Genomic DNA, 17,067 nt, shown 5'->3' with positions numbered 1-17,067 from the left:
AACGAGGTCAAGGACAATGGATGTGTAACAGACGTTAACTTCGTTAAATTGGTTTGGGTTAGTTTAGTCTTCTACTCTCTGAAAGCATAAAAGCTTTTATACGAATAGTTTATACCATTGCTATTTTCAACCTCATCATAATCTTAAAGTTCCGCAATCTACGACTTTCCAGTAGCGGATCTAGAACTTTTCATAAGGGCAACTGACTGACCTAAGGAGAGACCCGCCCCAGTGATTCCCTATATAACCAACTTATTTTTTCCAACATAACGGGGGTCAGGGCCCAAGCTCTTTGGATCCGCCTATGCTTTCGTTACAGGCCAGACAAAAAAAAATGTACTTTAGATAGAATATTAATCTGTATATAGCCAACGGACAGGCAGCAACCATTTGATTTTCTACGTAAAGTGGCAGCTGAGGGTGAAACAAACATTTTTTTCTCAGGTCAAAAAGTCAAAAACCACTATTTTTTTTCTCTTCAAAAACTGGAAACAAACTTTTTCTCTCCAGAAACATCAACATTTCAAGGTCAATAGGCTTCCCCCTCTTTACCTATATCTTAAATCTATGTAAGTGCTATTCCAAACAACCAATGCAAATTAAAATAACCATCCTTAAACCATTTTTCTATTTTCAGCAACCTTGACCCTTGACAACATCGAATGACTTTTTCCTCCTTCGTATATATGTTTAATCTGTATAATTTCCATTCCAATCAAGCAAGAAAAAACTCTTAAGTTATAAACCAAAACCATTTTTCCAATGCTTTTAATTTCAGTTTGGGACCTTGAACCTTAAGAAATTATCTGGAAACAACACTGTTCCAAAATATATTTTGATAATAAGTGACCTTGACCTTTGATCTATTGAGGATCTCAAAATCAACAGGCCTCTTCACTCTTCCTATATCGACCATTAAGTAAACTCAAAGTTACCAACCAAAATCAGTGAGCTATACCTTATTGACCCCAAAATCTCAAGGCTTCTTCCCCTTCCATTAATACTTGGTTTTTTTTAATCAATCAAGGAACTGAAGTTATAATCAGGGCGACCTCTTTATTCGTTTGTTTGTCTGTTCATCCATTCGTTCCGCTTCAGGTTAAAGTTTTTGGTCGAGGTAGTTTTTGATGAAGTTGAAGACCAATCAACTTGAAATCAGTAAACATGTTCCTTATGATATGATCTTTCTAATTTAATGCCAAATTAGAGGTTTTACCCCATTTTCATGGTCCACTGAACATAGAAAATGATAATGTGGATGGGGCATCCATGCACTTGGGACATATTCTTGTTTCTTTGATTTTTTACTGACATACCATAGTTATTCAATTGATAACTGGGTTAAGGTGAAGTTCTTACAAAGCAGTTTCTATCTGAAGTCAAGTATTTCATTTGTGATTGGAGCTTTATGGCTACCAGTATTCTTTTTTTCATCATGAATGAATTGAATCCAACGGTCAGATATTTAGTGGTCTATGTTGAGGATGTCTACTGTGTCACTATATGAGTAAATGCAAATTGTGTAAGACTAGGTGATGACCTCTAGTTGTCGCATTTGTTTTTGGGGTTGCTGTCTTACTGATGCTGGCACATTATCTTCTTTCATTCAAGCTAAGTTAAGAATTATTTTAAAGGCTAAGTGTAGATGAGGTTTCCTCTTTTTTTTTTATTATTTGATACTGCTATGGTACAGTAGCTGACACATAAAATATCTGGGGAAAAGCATTTGGTAATAGTTCTGGCTGCATCATTTCATAAGTTGTGATTATCAAAATCTATTTATAATGTAAACCAGTGCACAAGCTGAAATGGTTCGCCTACCTTACTGATTATTGTTTTCAATGACAGTGAGGTCAAGGACAATAGACAGATGACTGACAGAAACTTTTTAACATAAAGTATCTTCATATATGATATGAATCATCCAGATCTTTTACCTATTGTCAAAGGCGAGAAAATAATGAAGATACAACTTCCCTTAAAAGCATTCAGATAACTTATGTCTTGTTTTTACTAGACCTGTACTTATGGACTAAAATATGAAAAAGACCTTTGCATGACACAAATAGCACAAATGGCACTAGTATGCTTCGCAGTTTGGAATAGAAGGTTTAACCTCATGCATAATATTAAAGTCATTTAGGTAAAACCAACTTTATTTCAATAAAGAATTCCAAAAACAATATTTGTAGTGTTTCAACATCAAAGTAATATATATAAGGAATGAGTTAAAAGTCTCTATACCATGTTGAAGAAACTCTTTTTTATAAATCTATCACATGTCTAATTGCACAATGTTCATATGAACATATCTCAAATTGAAAGACAAATTGAAAGGGGCCTTTTTTGGAAAACAGCTGATATGGAAAGTATTCAGTTAAACTATAGATGTTTATCACTTCACAAGTTCATAGGGTCACAAGATATGTTACTTTTAAATACTGTGACCTAACATGTCAAATTATGATGAAGATAGTTAATATTTTTAAATATGCAAGTTATACAGTATTTCTGAAATCCATACCCTAGTTGTAAAATTTACATCTAAAGGTATTTCATTAATTTTTCAATTATACAGAAAAACTGCAGATAACTTGATAATGAGTATAAATGAATCTTTCTACACATCCTAAACACATGACATAATAATAAAATACATTTACTAACATAAGTCAGTATAGTTCATAATACATGATTCTATCACCTGTATCCTCCAGAAAAATGGCAAAAATTACGATCCAATAAAGCTTTAAAAATAAAAAAAAGTTACATCCTATTAAATTAAGCATTACGAAAATAAAATAGCTCTCCTACAGTCCAATGAAAACTGATATTTTTGTTGTCTTCATTCAATTGCCTTCCACTAAATCATTACGATCAATGTACAAGAGAGCTGTAACCTAATTTTTCTATGATGCATAAGGTGGTGGAGCTTGGTCCATGGGAACTTTGACAGCATCTTCATACTTTGGAGGAAGTAACATCTGTAAGTACAATAGTTATTGGCTCATCAAATAAAACTTTAAATTTCCCAGACAAAAAACTATATTGTGTGCATATTTTAGTAGGTGATATTGTATGTTTGTGTATTTCTATTTAAAATGATATTCTAAATCAAAACTAAAAATTATCCTGAAATTAATTATATTACAAATTATACTAAATACTCTTTTCCCCCCTGAACTTCCATCAATGCATTTTTTTGTAACAAAAACATGTAAATTTGTATATGATTATAATCAGTGGCCACTCAGGCACTCTATTCCTTTTTTGAATTAATACCCTGGTAATTTTTTTTTAAATGTACCATAAAACAACATCCATTTAAAGAAATCATTTTTATCTTTAATGTTATCAAATTTATTTGCAATGATTTAAGATGTAGTACAAAGAATGTTGTTTGATATCAGTAAATATCTGACTTTATAACAGCTATATATTTACCTCGGAATCAGGATCAACAGTATATTCTCTAACCACATCTCTGTTCACTAGGCTCATCTGTAAGTACTTGTAACAAGCCCAGATCACTCCAATCAGATAAGCCTATATAATATAAAACATGAAAGTATTCAGTATTCATCATTACAAATTATAAAGTTTTTATTATTTATTTGTTTCAACTGGAATGTATATTATGACAATGTTTTTAACAAAATTTCCAGTGGAATTTTTGTTAGGCGGAACAGATATATGTTGACAAGCCCCTCCTTGTTATTGATATCAAAATTCTAATTTGGCATTAATATTAGAAAGTTCATATCATATTTTTAGAACATGTGTACTTAGTTTCAAGTTGATTGGACATCAACTTTATTTAAAACTACCTTGACCAAAAACTTTAACCTGAAGCAGGACAGATGGAGAAAAAGAAGTGTAGACTGAAAAATATAATTCACATAAATGGGGCATTTATGGGTCATAAAAAACAAACAATCCTACTTAAATGCATTGACTTCAAATCAAAGTAAAAACAAGTTTATGCATATCTCTGCAACTTACCTTAAATGACAGCCATAAAATGAAACAGATGAGACAAAGAATCATCAGTATATCACGATCCATTGCTAACAGTCTGTCCATCAAGGGGAGACAAGCCTACAAAAAATATTTCATTTCAATCACAGCCTAGGTATACATTATATTTTCAAAGATCAAAACAGAATGTGAAATTTTCAAAATCTAGCTCACTGATTCTTAATGTTTCAATGCCTGTTAAATTTCTGGTCTTATGTGTACCTTTGATTGTTTCATAAGTTTCTTTGCCACTTGGTGCATAGTTACAACTATCTCTATTATTATGAATTTCAAACATAATACAAACAGTATATTTCATAGTCAATAGGCTGACACAATGAGCATTATTAAGGCTAAGATTAAACAAACTTTGTTCTTTGCTTGACGTAAAGTTATCATTGTCAAGCTGCTGACCAAATATGAAATCATTCTGTTTAGTAGTATGTTGGAAAATTGAGACGAAAGTATTTAGTTAGTGCTTGACATCTGAAAAATTCCTTTAGTCTGAAACTCTGGAATAATAGGATAGGAACAGTTTCATGATTGAAAAGGAGCTTAATATCAACAGTTCAAACAAAACTTGTCAGAAAATTGTAGAACTTGAACGGTAGCTTAAATTTAATGTTAACTTCATACCAATCCTTCTTGACACAGCCACAACTTCATATCTGGAGCATAGGAGAAATATCCAACTACAGTCAGACAGGATATACAAAAGTCAAACATCTGAACACAGAAGAATGGCATCATGTAGCCTGGTCTATGCTGTAAAATATAAAAACAAGTCAGACAAGATATACTAAATTCCAACACCTGAACACAGAAAATGGTTTCATGTAGATGTAGCTTGATCACTACTTGCAAGTGAATAATTCATCAGCAATGTTTTCCCCTTATTTTGGAAAATTTTGAAAGAATCTGGCTGTCAAAAGCCATTTGTTTGTGAATATATCTGATTTTGATGTGATTTTTTTGACATTTTGTCTAAAAAAAAATTCTAATGTATCAAGATACAATGTCTTAAGGTCAATTAAAGCATCGAATTTTGAAAAAAAAACAAATTGTCTATCAAAGGGACATGGCAACATGAGTGGTATGCACTTTGACCTGGATAAAGTTCACTTATGATTGTATAAGTTATCATCAATATACCATGCGATAGGAAATCACAAAAATACTGCACTCCAATTATTGTTATAACCTACCTTCATTATACCATAGATTAGGAATCCTGTTATTGTTATCATACACATCACAATAGCAAAGGCAACACAAAGGTTATCTGTAAAGTAAATTATAAGTTAGTTAATTCTAAATAAATGCTTGGTATATATATCTTAAAGCCCCTTTACAATAAATTAATCTAAGATCTGCATTACATGTATCAAGTGTACAAATGTAGTGACACTGTCAGATGGCTCAAACGATTGCAAATACATGATTAAACTTCATCTACTAGAACCATTCAAATAAAACACTTTGCTATAACCTTCAGATATCTTTTTTGGTGTATTTTTGTGCAATTCATTTGATTCTTAAAATTGTTTGTTCTTTTCTAAAACTAATTATATGATTTGCAATATTTGCATTTAATCAATGCAGAAGTATTCAAACTGTATAATATTGTATATATATAAGTTTGTCAGTCTTTTTGGCCACCAGAGCAATCCCTGGATTTCCTTTAACAGTTGAACTTGTCTCATTGGCAATTATACAACATTTTCTTATTTGCTTACTTAATGTGAAAACAAAATGTAACCCTTTAAAATGAACATGAATCATTGGTTTTCCTGTTTGAATGGTTTTACACTGGTCATATTAAGGGGCTCTTTATAGCTTGCTGTTTGGTGAGAGCCAAGGCTCTGTGTTGAAGACTGTACTTTTGCCTTTAATGGTTTACTTTTACAAATAATGATTTGCTTAATGTTGCTTGATGTACATGTACCTTTTGTAAACTTCTTCTGTACAAACATGACATCACCACAAGTCTCCAGTTTGACTTGGTCTCCTTTGACATTAACATCAATAACAATATCCTGGTTCTTGGTGTTGTCCCCTACTGGACATGTTTGCATGGATTTCTCAAGGACCTCTGGATGAATTGAGGCGAAGATTAAAGTGCAAGCCATAAACATGAACCCTAGCTGTAAAAAAAACCAACTGAAATGTCATAATCAGAGTACAAATTTGATAAATTAAACCTTTTAAGTGCTGCATTCTTATCACAAGTCATCTTATGGAATTTTCTCTTTATCGTAGTATGTAGCCATACTTTCTCTTTTCCCTACCTTCAATTTATATTAAAGCACTTATTCAAATTTTTTTTAAACATTTGAACAGCAATCATTAATTTGTCTTTACTTAAAAATTATTTTTTCTTCAAAGAGAATCATAACAATACAATAATGAAGATGATGACCGTGAAGATGAATGATAAAATCTTAAATAAGTTTTCAGACACTAGAAACAGTTGGCGGGCTAATGTACATCATTCTTTTGTTTTTTCTACATGTAGACAATATAAATGTACATTATGACTATTTTAGATGTGAAAATTTTTAGTTGGTATCGCATGGAACTTATAGAATCAGATGCATGTCAATTTCACAGCTTGGGGTACAAAATAAGGCAAGGCTCCTCTTTTTGCAATTAATTATGAAATTTGGTTCTGGTAAGTATTTCAATTGTCAATATTTCATATAAAATTTTGTTCGGGTAAGTATTTCAATTGTCAATATTTCAAATAAAATTTTGTTCTGGTAAATATTTCAATTGTCAATATTTCATTTAAAATTTTGTTTGGACAAAGAACAATGTTTTGAAGGAATATTGACCTATCTTACATAAAAAAAAAATAATTATTGTATTGATATTGTACAACTTTGTTTTTATTTCAGATGTTAATAGAAAGAAAAGAGACAGCTTATAAGAGACTTAAGATAAGTGGAAGCTATACCCAAGATCCCAATTTGTGCCTTTTGAATGAACTGTCTAATTTTACTTGGTGATTATTTTGGAATAAAATAGTTGTACAATACAACCCCCCAACAAATAACCGCTGTTAAAGTGGACGTTCTGTTTGAATTGTAACCACTAAAGTTAAGTATAGCCTAACCCCAATGGAGCCTGTAAAGACAAGTGACTTATCTCTTCACAATTTAGCTTATCGCTATTCCAGGCTGACCCAAGAATCTGTCCCCCTTGAACTATTGACGTCATACAAAAATCATTTTCTATTGTGGCGTCAGATATTTTGAATTATGATGTCAAAATTTTACAGGAACCTGGGTGATGTCCAGTAGTGGTGGACAAACAGCGATAAGGTCAGGGAAACAATATGCCTTAGATGGTATTTCAAAATTTCATATTCACTAGGATGCTTTATGATCCTTAATGAAATGTCTGGATAGTCACTTCAATAGAAGTCCAAGATGAGGGGTGGGGGTTAGAGGGGTCGTGATCTTGAAATCCTGGGCTTAAAAACATGAAATCGCGAAATACGGAATTTAAATCCTGACATCCTGAAATTTGACAAAAGAATTCCCGGATCGTGAAAAAGGGTCAATCCCAAAATCCCAAGCTTAAATTCACGAGATACCAGAGTCCGATAAAGGTCCTATCCCTTTAGTGTGGGTCTCATTGGGGTCTAAGTGTGAGGCGGGATTGCCTATTTTTTGTAAGTGTGACACGTGAAAATCAAATTATTGTGTTGTAAAAACGGGAAATGAGGCTAGTGGGACCCAGGAAATGACAAAAAATGAAAATTGCATAAGTACATAATGTAACAGGAATACAGGAATCTGACAAAACAGTTAGCGGGAATCTGGATAGGAACCCCCAATTGAGATACCCTATAGTCCTCCCAGATGAAGTTTTGAACATGGACAGGGGTATTTATAATGTCTTATGATCGGGGAGAAAAAACAAATATTAGTGATGACATCTCTCGGAATGTTATCAATAACAACTGGAAGATAGTTAATGAAATGTGTGTTCAGTCACATAGTTATTTCATAACAAACTTGTATGTATAATATATCGTGTGTTTTATAAACGGAAATGGATCGATAAATAATAATCATACCAAATTTATGATACCGATGAAAATGGCACCTGTTCTAACATGAAAACAACAACAGCAACGAAAGGCCTTATTATTGGCCGTGCCCATTTTGAGATTCATCTCAAGTGACAACTGAAACTGTAAAATAAATGTGTTTTGTTTTTGTTTGTCTACGTCCTCTTCCGATAAAAGTAGTTCAATTGATATTCATCCGCATACATTTTTACACTTTTTTATTTTGTTGAATTTATCAATCAATACCGAAAAATGAGTAGACCTTTGTACCCCCAAAATAATAGAAAACTTTTCTTTTTACAATGAAATGCCAGTATGGACATTTTTTTTTTAAGAAATAAAGATATATATTCCGGACTATATTGTGAAATGGGGGCTACTTTCATTTTAGACTTGTGACTGACGTAATGTGTATGCGATGCAATCCCACATGTATAGAAAAAGAATTCGTATATAGTTCAAGATTGATTGAAAATAAGAATATAAATGAAAATATTTTATTTTCGAATTGAATTGCCCTGTAGAGATCTTTTATGTCTAATGTACATATAAGACCAAATATACAATTCCTTGCTATTACTCATATACAAATCCGGCTTGCGGGACTGATAATTAGACATAAATTGAAAAACATAAAAGAAAACACCAACGTTTACAATAACTGTAATATAAGTCATACAAGGGCAGGCCAGAATGAGACAATAAACATTGATTGATTGATTGATTTTTGGTAGTTTAACGTCCGGTGGCAAATATTTCATGCCGTGTTCAAGACGAGAACAAGTTGAATAAAAACAATGGGTAGGTCTTGTAATAGAAACTATCCGGTGTGATGGTCGGCGAAATTTGGACTGCCACTAGAAAACTGATGGTATATTGGGTAGGGACAGAAATTTTGCCTTGCAACAGGCCATCATGGCTACAGACCCGCCGTCCGGGCACAGCCAAATAACCGTCCCCACTTTGACAAGTGTCCAATGACTGCCGGTCGAGAAAAAAAACAAACTTGAAGTGGCCATATTTTGTTTCCCTAGTCAACCCGGGGGAGACAATACAGATAACATCTATAACTGAAATAAACCACTCAAAAGAAGTAAACTTTAGTGTTGGGTAATTTCCATGTATCGCCTTTTAGTTTTTCCATATGATTATACTTAAGATTAACACAAGATGTTTAGATTTTTTTTTAAAATTTGGCACCTGAGTAGCTTTTGATTCGCTATTGTTAGTTTGTACGTTAGTACCACTAAACTTATGTTTCTAATATTGCCAATATGCCAAACTTGGTCGTTACCCATTTCAGTCTCAGATAGGCCCTATGTGTTATTTTGCAGTCTCTTAAATACTGCCTCTTTATATACGACAGAGTGAATGTAATGGTTATTGGCAGAAAAACTAAGTCCATCCAGTAAAATACGGGAAATATTGATGTGGGTGTTTTGTCTACTGTGTTGTTGTCTCTTTTTTGTTATAAATTTTATCTACGTTTTCATGTACTTCATCGATGATCCTTTTGTACTGGATTTTATACTGAATAAAAATTAGTTAGCATTATATGTCTCTGGTTTCTTTATACGGCAAACATAGGTATACAAATTAAAACTAAGCTAAATTTATTTTCGTTGTTTAGAGTGAAACATGGAAAAATGATGGATGTTCTGAAACTTATTTGTTTCTGGGCTTATTCATCGCGTCTAGTTTTTTTTTAATTAAATTACCGGGGATTTTGACGCAAATATTTTCGTACAGAATAAACTGGACCCCTGCTGTTGTTACAATCTTATCTACACAAGGTATCGAAGTATCAATCAGCGTGTGGCCAGTTAACGTACACAAGTATATATACAACTGTGCTTAAAACAACTCCATATTCGTATATTTGATACTTGTGAAATTACCTCCACCCCGATGATAGAATGACTGATAACCCATTCAAATGGATATATGTTGTATTTTATGATATGCATATGTGTCATAGTTTAGTACCGCATTCAATCTGTGATATCTCAATCAGATAAAAAGGATTATCAGTTAAACCATGTTACACCATCAATAAAAGTTTAAGTAGATTTGGGTTCATCCATATATCGTAGATATAAGTAGTTATGTTGTAAGACACATATTGTTTTAGGCTCTGATCCTGTCCATAACGTTATAACTAGCTTATGGTATTAGGTTTCTGTTTTGCTTTTTTTCAATCATATACTGTGCTTAACATTGTAGTAAAATAATGTCCTTTATGGGTTCTTGATTAGATCATGGAAGTATTATATTGTCAATATAATACTTCCATGGTTAGATTAATAAAATTATTATCTTAAAATTCTTATCTTATAAGGAGAGATGCACACCATCTAACCAAAGATGGAAAGTGTAATGACCCATTGACAGATCAATCATTATATCATTACCATATGATAATCTGGCCGATTTTGCACCCCATTGATATATTTGACATCTAAAAAGTAGAAAAAGGGCCCCGTGGGATTACTTATAATTCTATAAATTAAAATTTGTTAAACTACTGAAAGGTTACTCTTCTTTTTTTTTTCCTCAACAAAATTACTTTGGTATATTCGGGATTGCTGATGTTGTTGTATATCCCCGAAATCGCCACTTTCTTAATAAAAACCCACACAGTATTCACATTTCAAATTGCATGAATGCACGATAATACTGAGAAAAAAATGATCTCGTCTGTTAAAAAAATATCCGAAATAATTTATATCCGGAAAAAAATCTCCATAGGTATGGTTTGTTTGAAGCAGTAAAAATGTATAAGATCAATACTTTAACGTTTATAACAAATAGAATGTAGAATGTATACCAGATCCACTATACCATAATCTTATTAATATATCGTTATGAGCTAGAAAATATATCACAAAGCTACTTCAATCATCAAGTCTAGCCAAAAATAAACTTCCTGTACACAGCAAACATGGAAAACACCGGTCCGTAGCATACTCATTATACTGATGTCTATTGTGTTTTCATTTTATGAATTCATTTATACTGTCCCACGACCTGTTCTATTCTGTATTACAGCCAAATTAAACAGTAATGCAAGAAATCACCATATAAATGCAATCATTAAAACCCGTTATCCTAATTTTAACCAGCTTGACTCAAACGAGGACTCAAAGTTTTAACTTAAAACTATTCTAGATCCCAATAAAGATATTTTGTTTAGTGTTGTAGACTATATAAAGCGATCTATGGAATTGAAAAATAAGGTTCACACTGGTCAATTATATAATTCTAATATATATTATTAATAGCAACTTCACTTGTTTAAAACATTTACCATGTATTGTGTTTTTTGACACTTGTGTATAGTTATGTTTGCATAACTCGCCAGTGTTTCACATATTTGAAATAAAGTTTTTATAACTTGTTGATGCTATAGTTCACTTGTTTGTGTAAAGCAAAAAACTCAAAGCCATGCACTGGTCTCTGAAACTAAAACCCTTTATACTTTTTATATCAAAGTATACATAGCCTACATGATACAGATATTTCCCCAAAGACTGTGATTATAAGTACTCCTTCACGTGTAAATGTTTATTATGGATTCATCTATATATATTTGTATCGTTCCTGTAATATTCGATATTCTTACTATTACAGTTTGATATACCAAGATGAATTCAATAAAATCTATTTCCTCATAATTATGAATGCATTTTTACAATAAATCACATATTTTATTATCATATTATATTTAGAAATTATGAATGAAAAGTCATAATGTGTATACGAAACTGATTAAAAAGTTCGAGTTTTATATTCTATCTATATTCCTTCTAAAAATCGATTGATTTGAACATGTGAAGCGTCTATATTTGGAGGAAGAGAACGCATAATCTTTCAGTTCTTTGAATCAGCACCTGTCTCCTTATATGGAAAACGCACAGCGTGTGAATCGTAGTCGATTCTTGGAAGCTGATTGTCTATCATGATAAAACGAACGCGTGAGTAAGACAATTCGCCAGTCAGTTGTAGAAATCAGGGTGAGATACATCTCTCGTTTATAACTATTCACAACAAATCAACATGTGTGACGACGAAGTAGCCGCTTTGGTTGTAGACAATGGATCTGGTATGTGTAAAGCTGGATTTGCTGGAGATGATGCTCCAAGAGCCGTTTTCCCTTCCATTGTTGGAAGACCAAGACATCAGGTCAGTTTCTAAATTTTTTCGTAACCTTTTCATTGTGTAATATGATATATCATCAAGAAAAAATGAATAGCAATCGGAAATTACATGTATTTTGTTCGAATGAACATGATGAAGTTTAATTTCTTGCTGGTTTTTTTTAACACATTTTGTATTTGTTAATTAAGTCCTAACATTCGAGCCTTTCTATAAATTCGATACCATTTTTTCATTTCCCTCCTCCATCGCTATTCATAGAAGAACAAAAGATGCATATACCTAACAAACTCCATATTATTAAGGAAATCGGAATTTCTGAGACATATTCGAGTAGTTGCATGGCTTTTTATTGTACATATATTATTTTACATATGGGGTCACGCAAGTTGAAATTTGTAGCACTTTTAAGAGGCGATTGTTTAGTTCAGGAAATTAATTTGGTGATATAATAAATTTGCTGATAATGTTTCCGATGTTATTTTTATGTTAGACATAGCAATTTTTCTAATTGTTTTATTTTATGAAGCGTGTACTTTCAAATTATATTCGCGATATCTTTGTAATCTTAAGATGTAATGTTATGACTAATCACAATTACATAATTGATTAAGCTGTAGTGCGTGCATCAATCATTAGACTCCCCGCCAATTTACATAGTAGAATTCCTCTGTACAGATGTTCTTCTAGACGGTTTGTCCAAATATGGAATTCTAGTACTTCCGTTCATTCATCCTGTTATCAGTCAATGATATTATACACATTGATGCCCTTGTATACCAGTTAATTGGGTGCACATGAAATAATATAAATTTGAAAGAAAAATATTCTGTCAACCTGAAATAAAATAAATAATGACAAATATAATAAGTATGTGATTATATCAGATAAACAAAAGTGTGAACATTAAATTTGTATTTTAGAGCATATTTTTGCTAGGTGTGCATTTACCCAGTTCTTTAAATTTAATTAGATTAAAAAAAAAAAATCTTCAAAATTCATGTGTACGCCCGGCCGTTTGACGAAAACGTAGCTATACGCACCTGCTATGATCAAAACAATACTTGTTATGATTAAAACTACTTTGTTATAAAAAAATATACACAAATGATGTTTTATGGGGACACTTTCAATTTATCTCAGTAGCATGTTTAAAGTATATTATACTCCCCCTAAGATAGACCCCATCGATTTAACACTTCAGCACTTATAGCAACCCATTCATTGCCATATTGAAAAGTTGCCATATATGATGAAAAGGTTACTCATGCTCAGTCTGAAATGATTGACAGGAAATCGAAATCCAGAGGCGGATTTAGAAGGGGCATGGTGCTCGGGCACCCTTTTTGGGAAAAATATGGTTAATGATTTAGGGGATCAATGAAGCATGAGTAGAGCGACCCCTTCTTAGGATGACAGTGGCACCCTCCCCCTTTATATGAAAATTTCTCGCTCCGCCACTGATTCCGTTCCCGGGCAATAACGTAAAGAAAGGCATTATAGCAAACCCTTAAGGTTATTATATTACTTTGATTTTATTAAAATGCCCAATTCATCAGCACATCTATAATGACACATTTTTATTTGTTATTTTACAGGGAGTTATGGTTGGTATGGGCCAGAAAGATTCCTATGTAGGAGATGAAGCCCAGAGCAAGAGAGGTATCCTCACCCTGAAGTACCCAATTGAACACGGTATCGTCACAAACTGGGACGATATGGAGAAGATCTGGCATCACACCTTCTACAACGAACTCCGTGTTGCCCCAGAAGAGCACCCAGTCCTCCTGACTGAAGCTCCACTCAATCCAAAAGCCAACAGAGAAAAAATGACCCAGATCATGTTCGAGACCTTCAATGCACCAGCCATGTACGTCGCCATCCAGGCTGTACTCTCACTGTACGCTTCTGGTCGTACCACTGGTATCGTCCTCGACTCTGGAGATGGTGTCACACACACCGTACCAATCTACGAAGGTTACGCTCTTCCCCACGCCATCCTCCGTCTCGACTTGGCCGGTAGAGATCTTACTGATTACTTGATGAAGATCCTCACCGAGAGAGGTTACTCATTCACAACCACCGCCGAGAGAGAAATCGTAAGAGACATTAAGGAAAAATTATGCTATGTTGCTCTAGATTTCGAGCAAGAAATGTCAACAGCAGCCTCATCTTCATCCCTAGAAAAGAGCTACGAGTTGCCCGATGGACAGGTAATCACCATCGGAAACGAGAGATTCAGGTGTCCAGAATCACTATTCCAGCCATCCTTCTTGGGTATGGAATCTGCTGGTATCCATGAAACCACATACAACAGTATCATGAAGTGCGATGTCGACATCCGTAAAGACTTGTACGCCAACACCGTCTTGTCTGGTGGTACCACCATGTTCCCAGGTATTGCCGACAGAATGCAGAAAGAAATCACAGCACTTGCTCCAAGCACAATGAAGATCAAAATCATTGCTCCACCAGAAAGGAAATACTCCGTCTGGATCGGTGGTTCCATCTTGGCTTCACTCTCAACCTTCCAACAGATGTGGATCAGCAAACAGGAATACGATGAATCTGGTCCATCCATTGTCCACAGAAAATGCTTCTAAATTATTCTATGTAATAGAACTAACTTTCGTATATTTCAATTTTCAAATTCTGTGATGACACATTCCGCATGTTTAATGGTGACATTAAAATTAATTTATCATTTTCCGTGTTGTGATACTTGGACACTCTTCTGGAGAACCAATAGGAGTTAATAAAATGAGACATGACTGTATTTGAAAAACAAACTGTTCCTTTGGAACGACCCTTCTGTATATAAATATTACTTATAATAAACGATAGTCACAGAAGTGACCATTATTTTTCCAACGAATAGTATGTTTTTTTCTCTTGTAACACTGTCATGGTAAAGGTTTTCGTCTTGATTCAAGTTTGGTCAACCAACTGCTATTGTTAGTTTTTGTTAGATTTTGGTATTTTTACTTTATTCCAATAAGGTCTAAAATATATGTAACAATTGTGCACACTTTCGACAAATAAAAAAGTGTATTCCCCAATTGCATATCTCACATTTCTACCCCCAAGTCAAAGGATCTTGCTAAAAAAAAACACCACGGAAAATAAATTAAATGAGATGCGGTATAAATGTTAATGAAACAGCTTTAAAGACAAAGTTAAAATACCGGAACAAGTATTGAGGTCAAAGCAATATATTTATGGAACCCCTTTATACTCTGTCGTCTGAAAGGTTAAATGTTTGGATGGAAGTGTTCACTGAGGAAAGGCAATTTTAGATCGGTTTTAATAGAAAGTGAGTCATTAAGGATCCAATTTGGCAACATTTTTTTTTACAACTTGAAACCATATTTTAGGCAAAAGTTTGCATTATAGGATAAGATTTTTGATTGAAGAGTTGGTCTTGTGATTGTTTATGTCCCGAGTTGCAAAATAAAAAAAATAAGGGATCTCGGGGTTAGGGCGTCCTTGTAAACATATCAGGATATATATCGAAGAACCAATATCTGAATATATAAAAAAGAAGATGTGATATGATTGCCAATGACACAACTCTCAACAAAAGAGACCAAATGACACAGAAGTCAGAACTATAGGTCACTATACGGCCTTCAACAATTAGCAAAGCCCATATCGCATAGTCATCTATAAAAGTCTCCGAAATGACAAATGTAATACAGTTCAAACTAGAAAACTAACGGCCTAATTTATGTACATAAAATTAACAAAAAACAGAAATGTTACACATCAACAACTGACAACCACCAAATTACAGACTCCTGACTTGGGACAAGCACATATACATACTTAAGCATGTAAGCGGGTTATTGGGATATGTCAAAGAGACCATTTCTGGATATTTTAAAGCTCTAAGTCAGACTGTTATCTAATATATGAAATGGTCAACGAACTCGGTAACCAGCAACACTGTCGTACAGGACCATTAACAAAACGACAGAGATATATATAACAGTGAGAAATAAAATGTAAACGTTGACACAGGATAAAATTAATAACATATATTTCCAAAGATATTAAAGACCTTGACATTACGATTTCAAGAGCAACACAGATATATGAGTTCTATTTTATACCACTATTCCTCAAGCCTGTGTCTAAACAAAAACAAGGACCAGGGATCTTAAAAAGGGGAATAAAAGGTGAGGGTTCCAATATCCCAATTTAAAATTTGCGTTATGCATTGAGCGTTATAAAAAGGTGGGAGAGGGGAGCGGGGCTTCAACCCGACCCCCCTTCCACCTTTGGATCCGCCACTGGGGTGAATGAGAACTACGTATCAGGGTGTAGTGAAGCACCAGAAAAGATCCAACTAGTACATGTGTTTTAAAATCAAGTCCACGGCTTCTCAGGTTTCCTACAACGCCGACAATTCAAACACTATGAATAAGTAAACAGTGTACCTTAGCTGACGCCTGTCAAAGCACTAATGGTCACTAATGAATCAGACAAAAAACGGGGACGAGCCATCATTTCATAAAATAGAGGGATACTTGTAAAAATTCTATGCATTAATCATAAAAACTTCATTTGATAAAATAATGGGATGAAGTTTCAATTATAAATATTATGCAAGCAGTACTAGTGTTTTGGACCCTTATAATCGAACTATGATGAATGTTAAGTGATTGGGGCAATAACAAACCTTAATATATAAGCCACATTTACCTTTATGTAGAAAGCTGTAACTTACAATAAAATTGAGAATGGAAATGGGGATTGTGTCAAAGAGACAACCAGACCAAAGGGCAGAAATCAGCCGAGAGCCACAAACAGTATTA

General features: G+C 33.5%; 2 protein-coding genes across 2 annotated transcripts; one reads left to right on the top strand and one right to left on the bottom strand.

Annotated features, from left to right (window-relative positions):
* Positions 1-2,138: 2,138 nt before the first annotated feature.
* On the bottom strand, positions 2,139-8,334 carry LOC134692860 (lysosomal-associated transmembrane protein 4A-like). The gene is made up of 7 exons (XM_063553472.1): positions 8,102-8,334; positions 5,963-6,161; positions 5,223-5,299; positions 4,654-4,782; positions 4,003-4,098; positions 3,445-3,546; positions 2,139-2,984 (listed from the first exon to the last, which is right to left on the bottom strand). Exons 1-7 carry the CDS (start codon positions 8,198-8,200, stop codon positions 2,910-2,912), a joined length of 777 nt encoding a protein of 258 aa, XP_063409542.1. The 5' UTR covers positions 8,201-8,334; the 3' UTR covers positions 2,139-2,909.
* A 3,709-nt stretch (positions 8,335-12,043) lies between these two features.
* On the top strand, positions 12,044-15,121 carry LOC134692851 (actin, adductor muscle). The gene is made up of 2 exons (XM_063553461.1): positions 12,044-12,277; positions 13,849-15,121. Exons 1-2 carry the CDS (start codon positions 12,152-12,154, stop codon positions 14,851-14,853), a joined length of 1,131 nt encoding a protein of 376 aa, XP_063409531.1. The 5' UTR covers positions 12,044-12,151; the 3' UTR covers positions 14,854-15,121.
* Positions 15,122-17,067: the final 1,946 nt, after the last annotated feature.

This window comes from Mytilus trossulus, chromosome 1 (assembly GCF_036588685.1).
Source record: "Mytilus trossulus isolate FHL-02 chromosome 1, PNRI_Mtr1.1.1.hap1, whole genome shotgun sequence".
NCBI classification, from domain to species: Eukaryota; Metazoa; Mollusca; class Bivalvia; order Mytilida; family Mytilidae; genus Mytilus; species Mytilus trossulus.
Note: the sequence above shows the minus strand (reverse complement) of the source record. Positions and strands in the feature narration are given on the sequence as shown.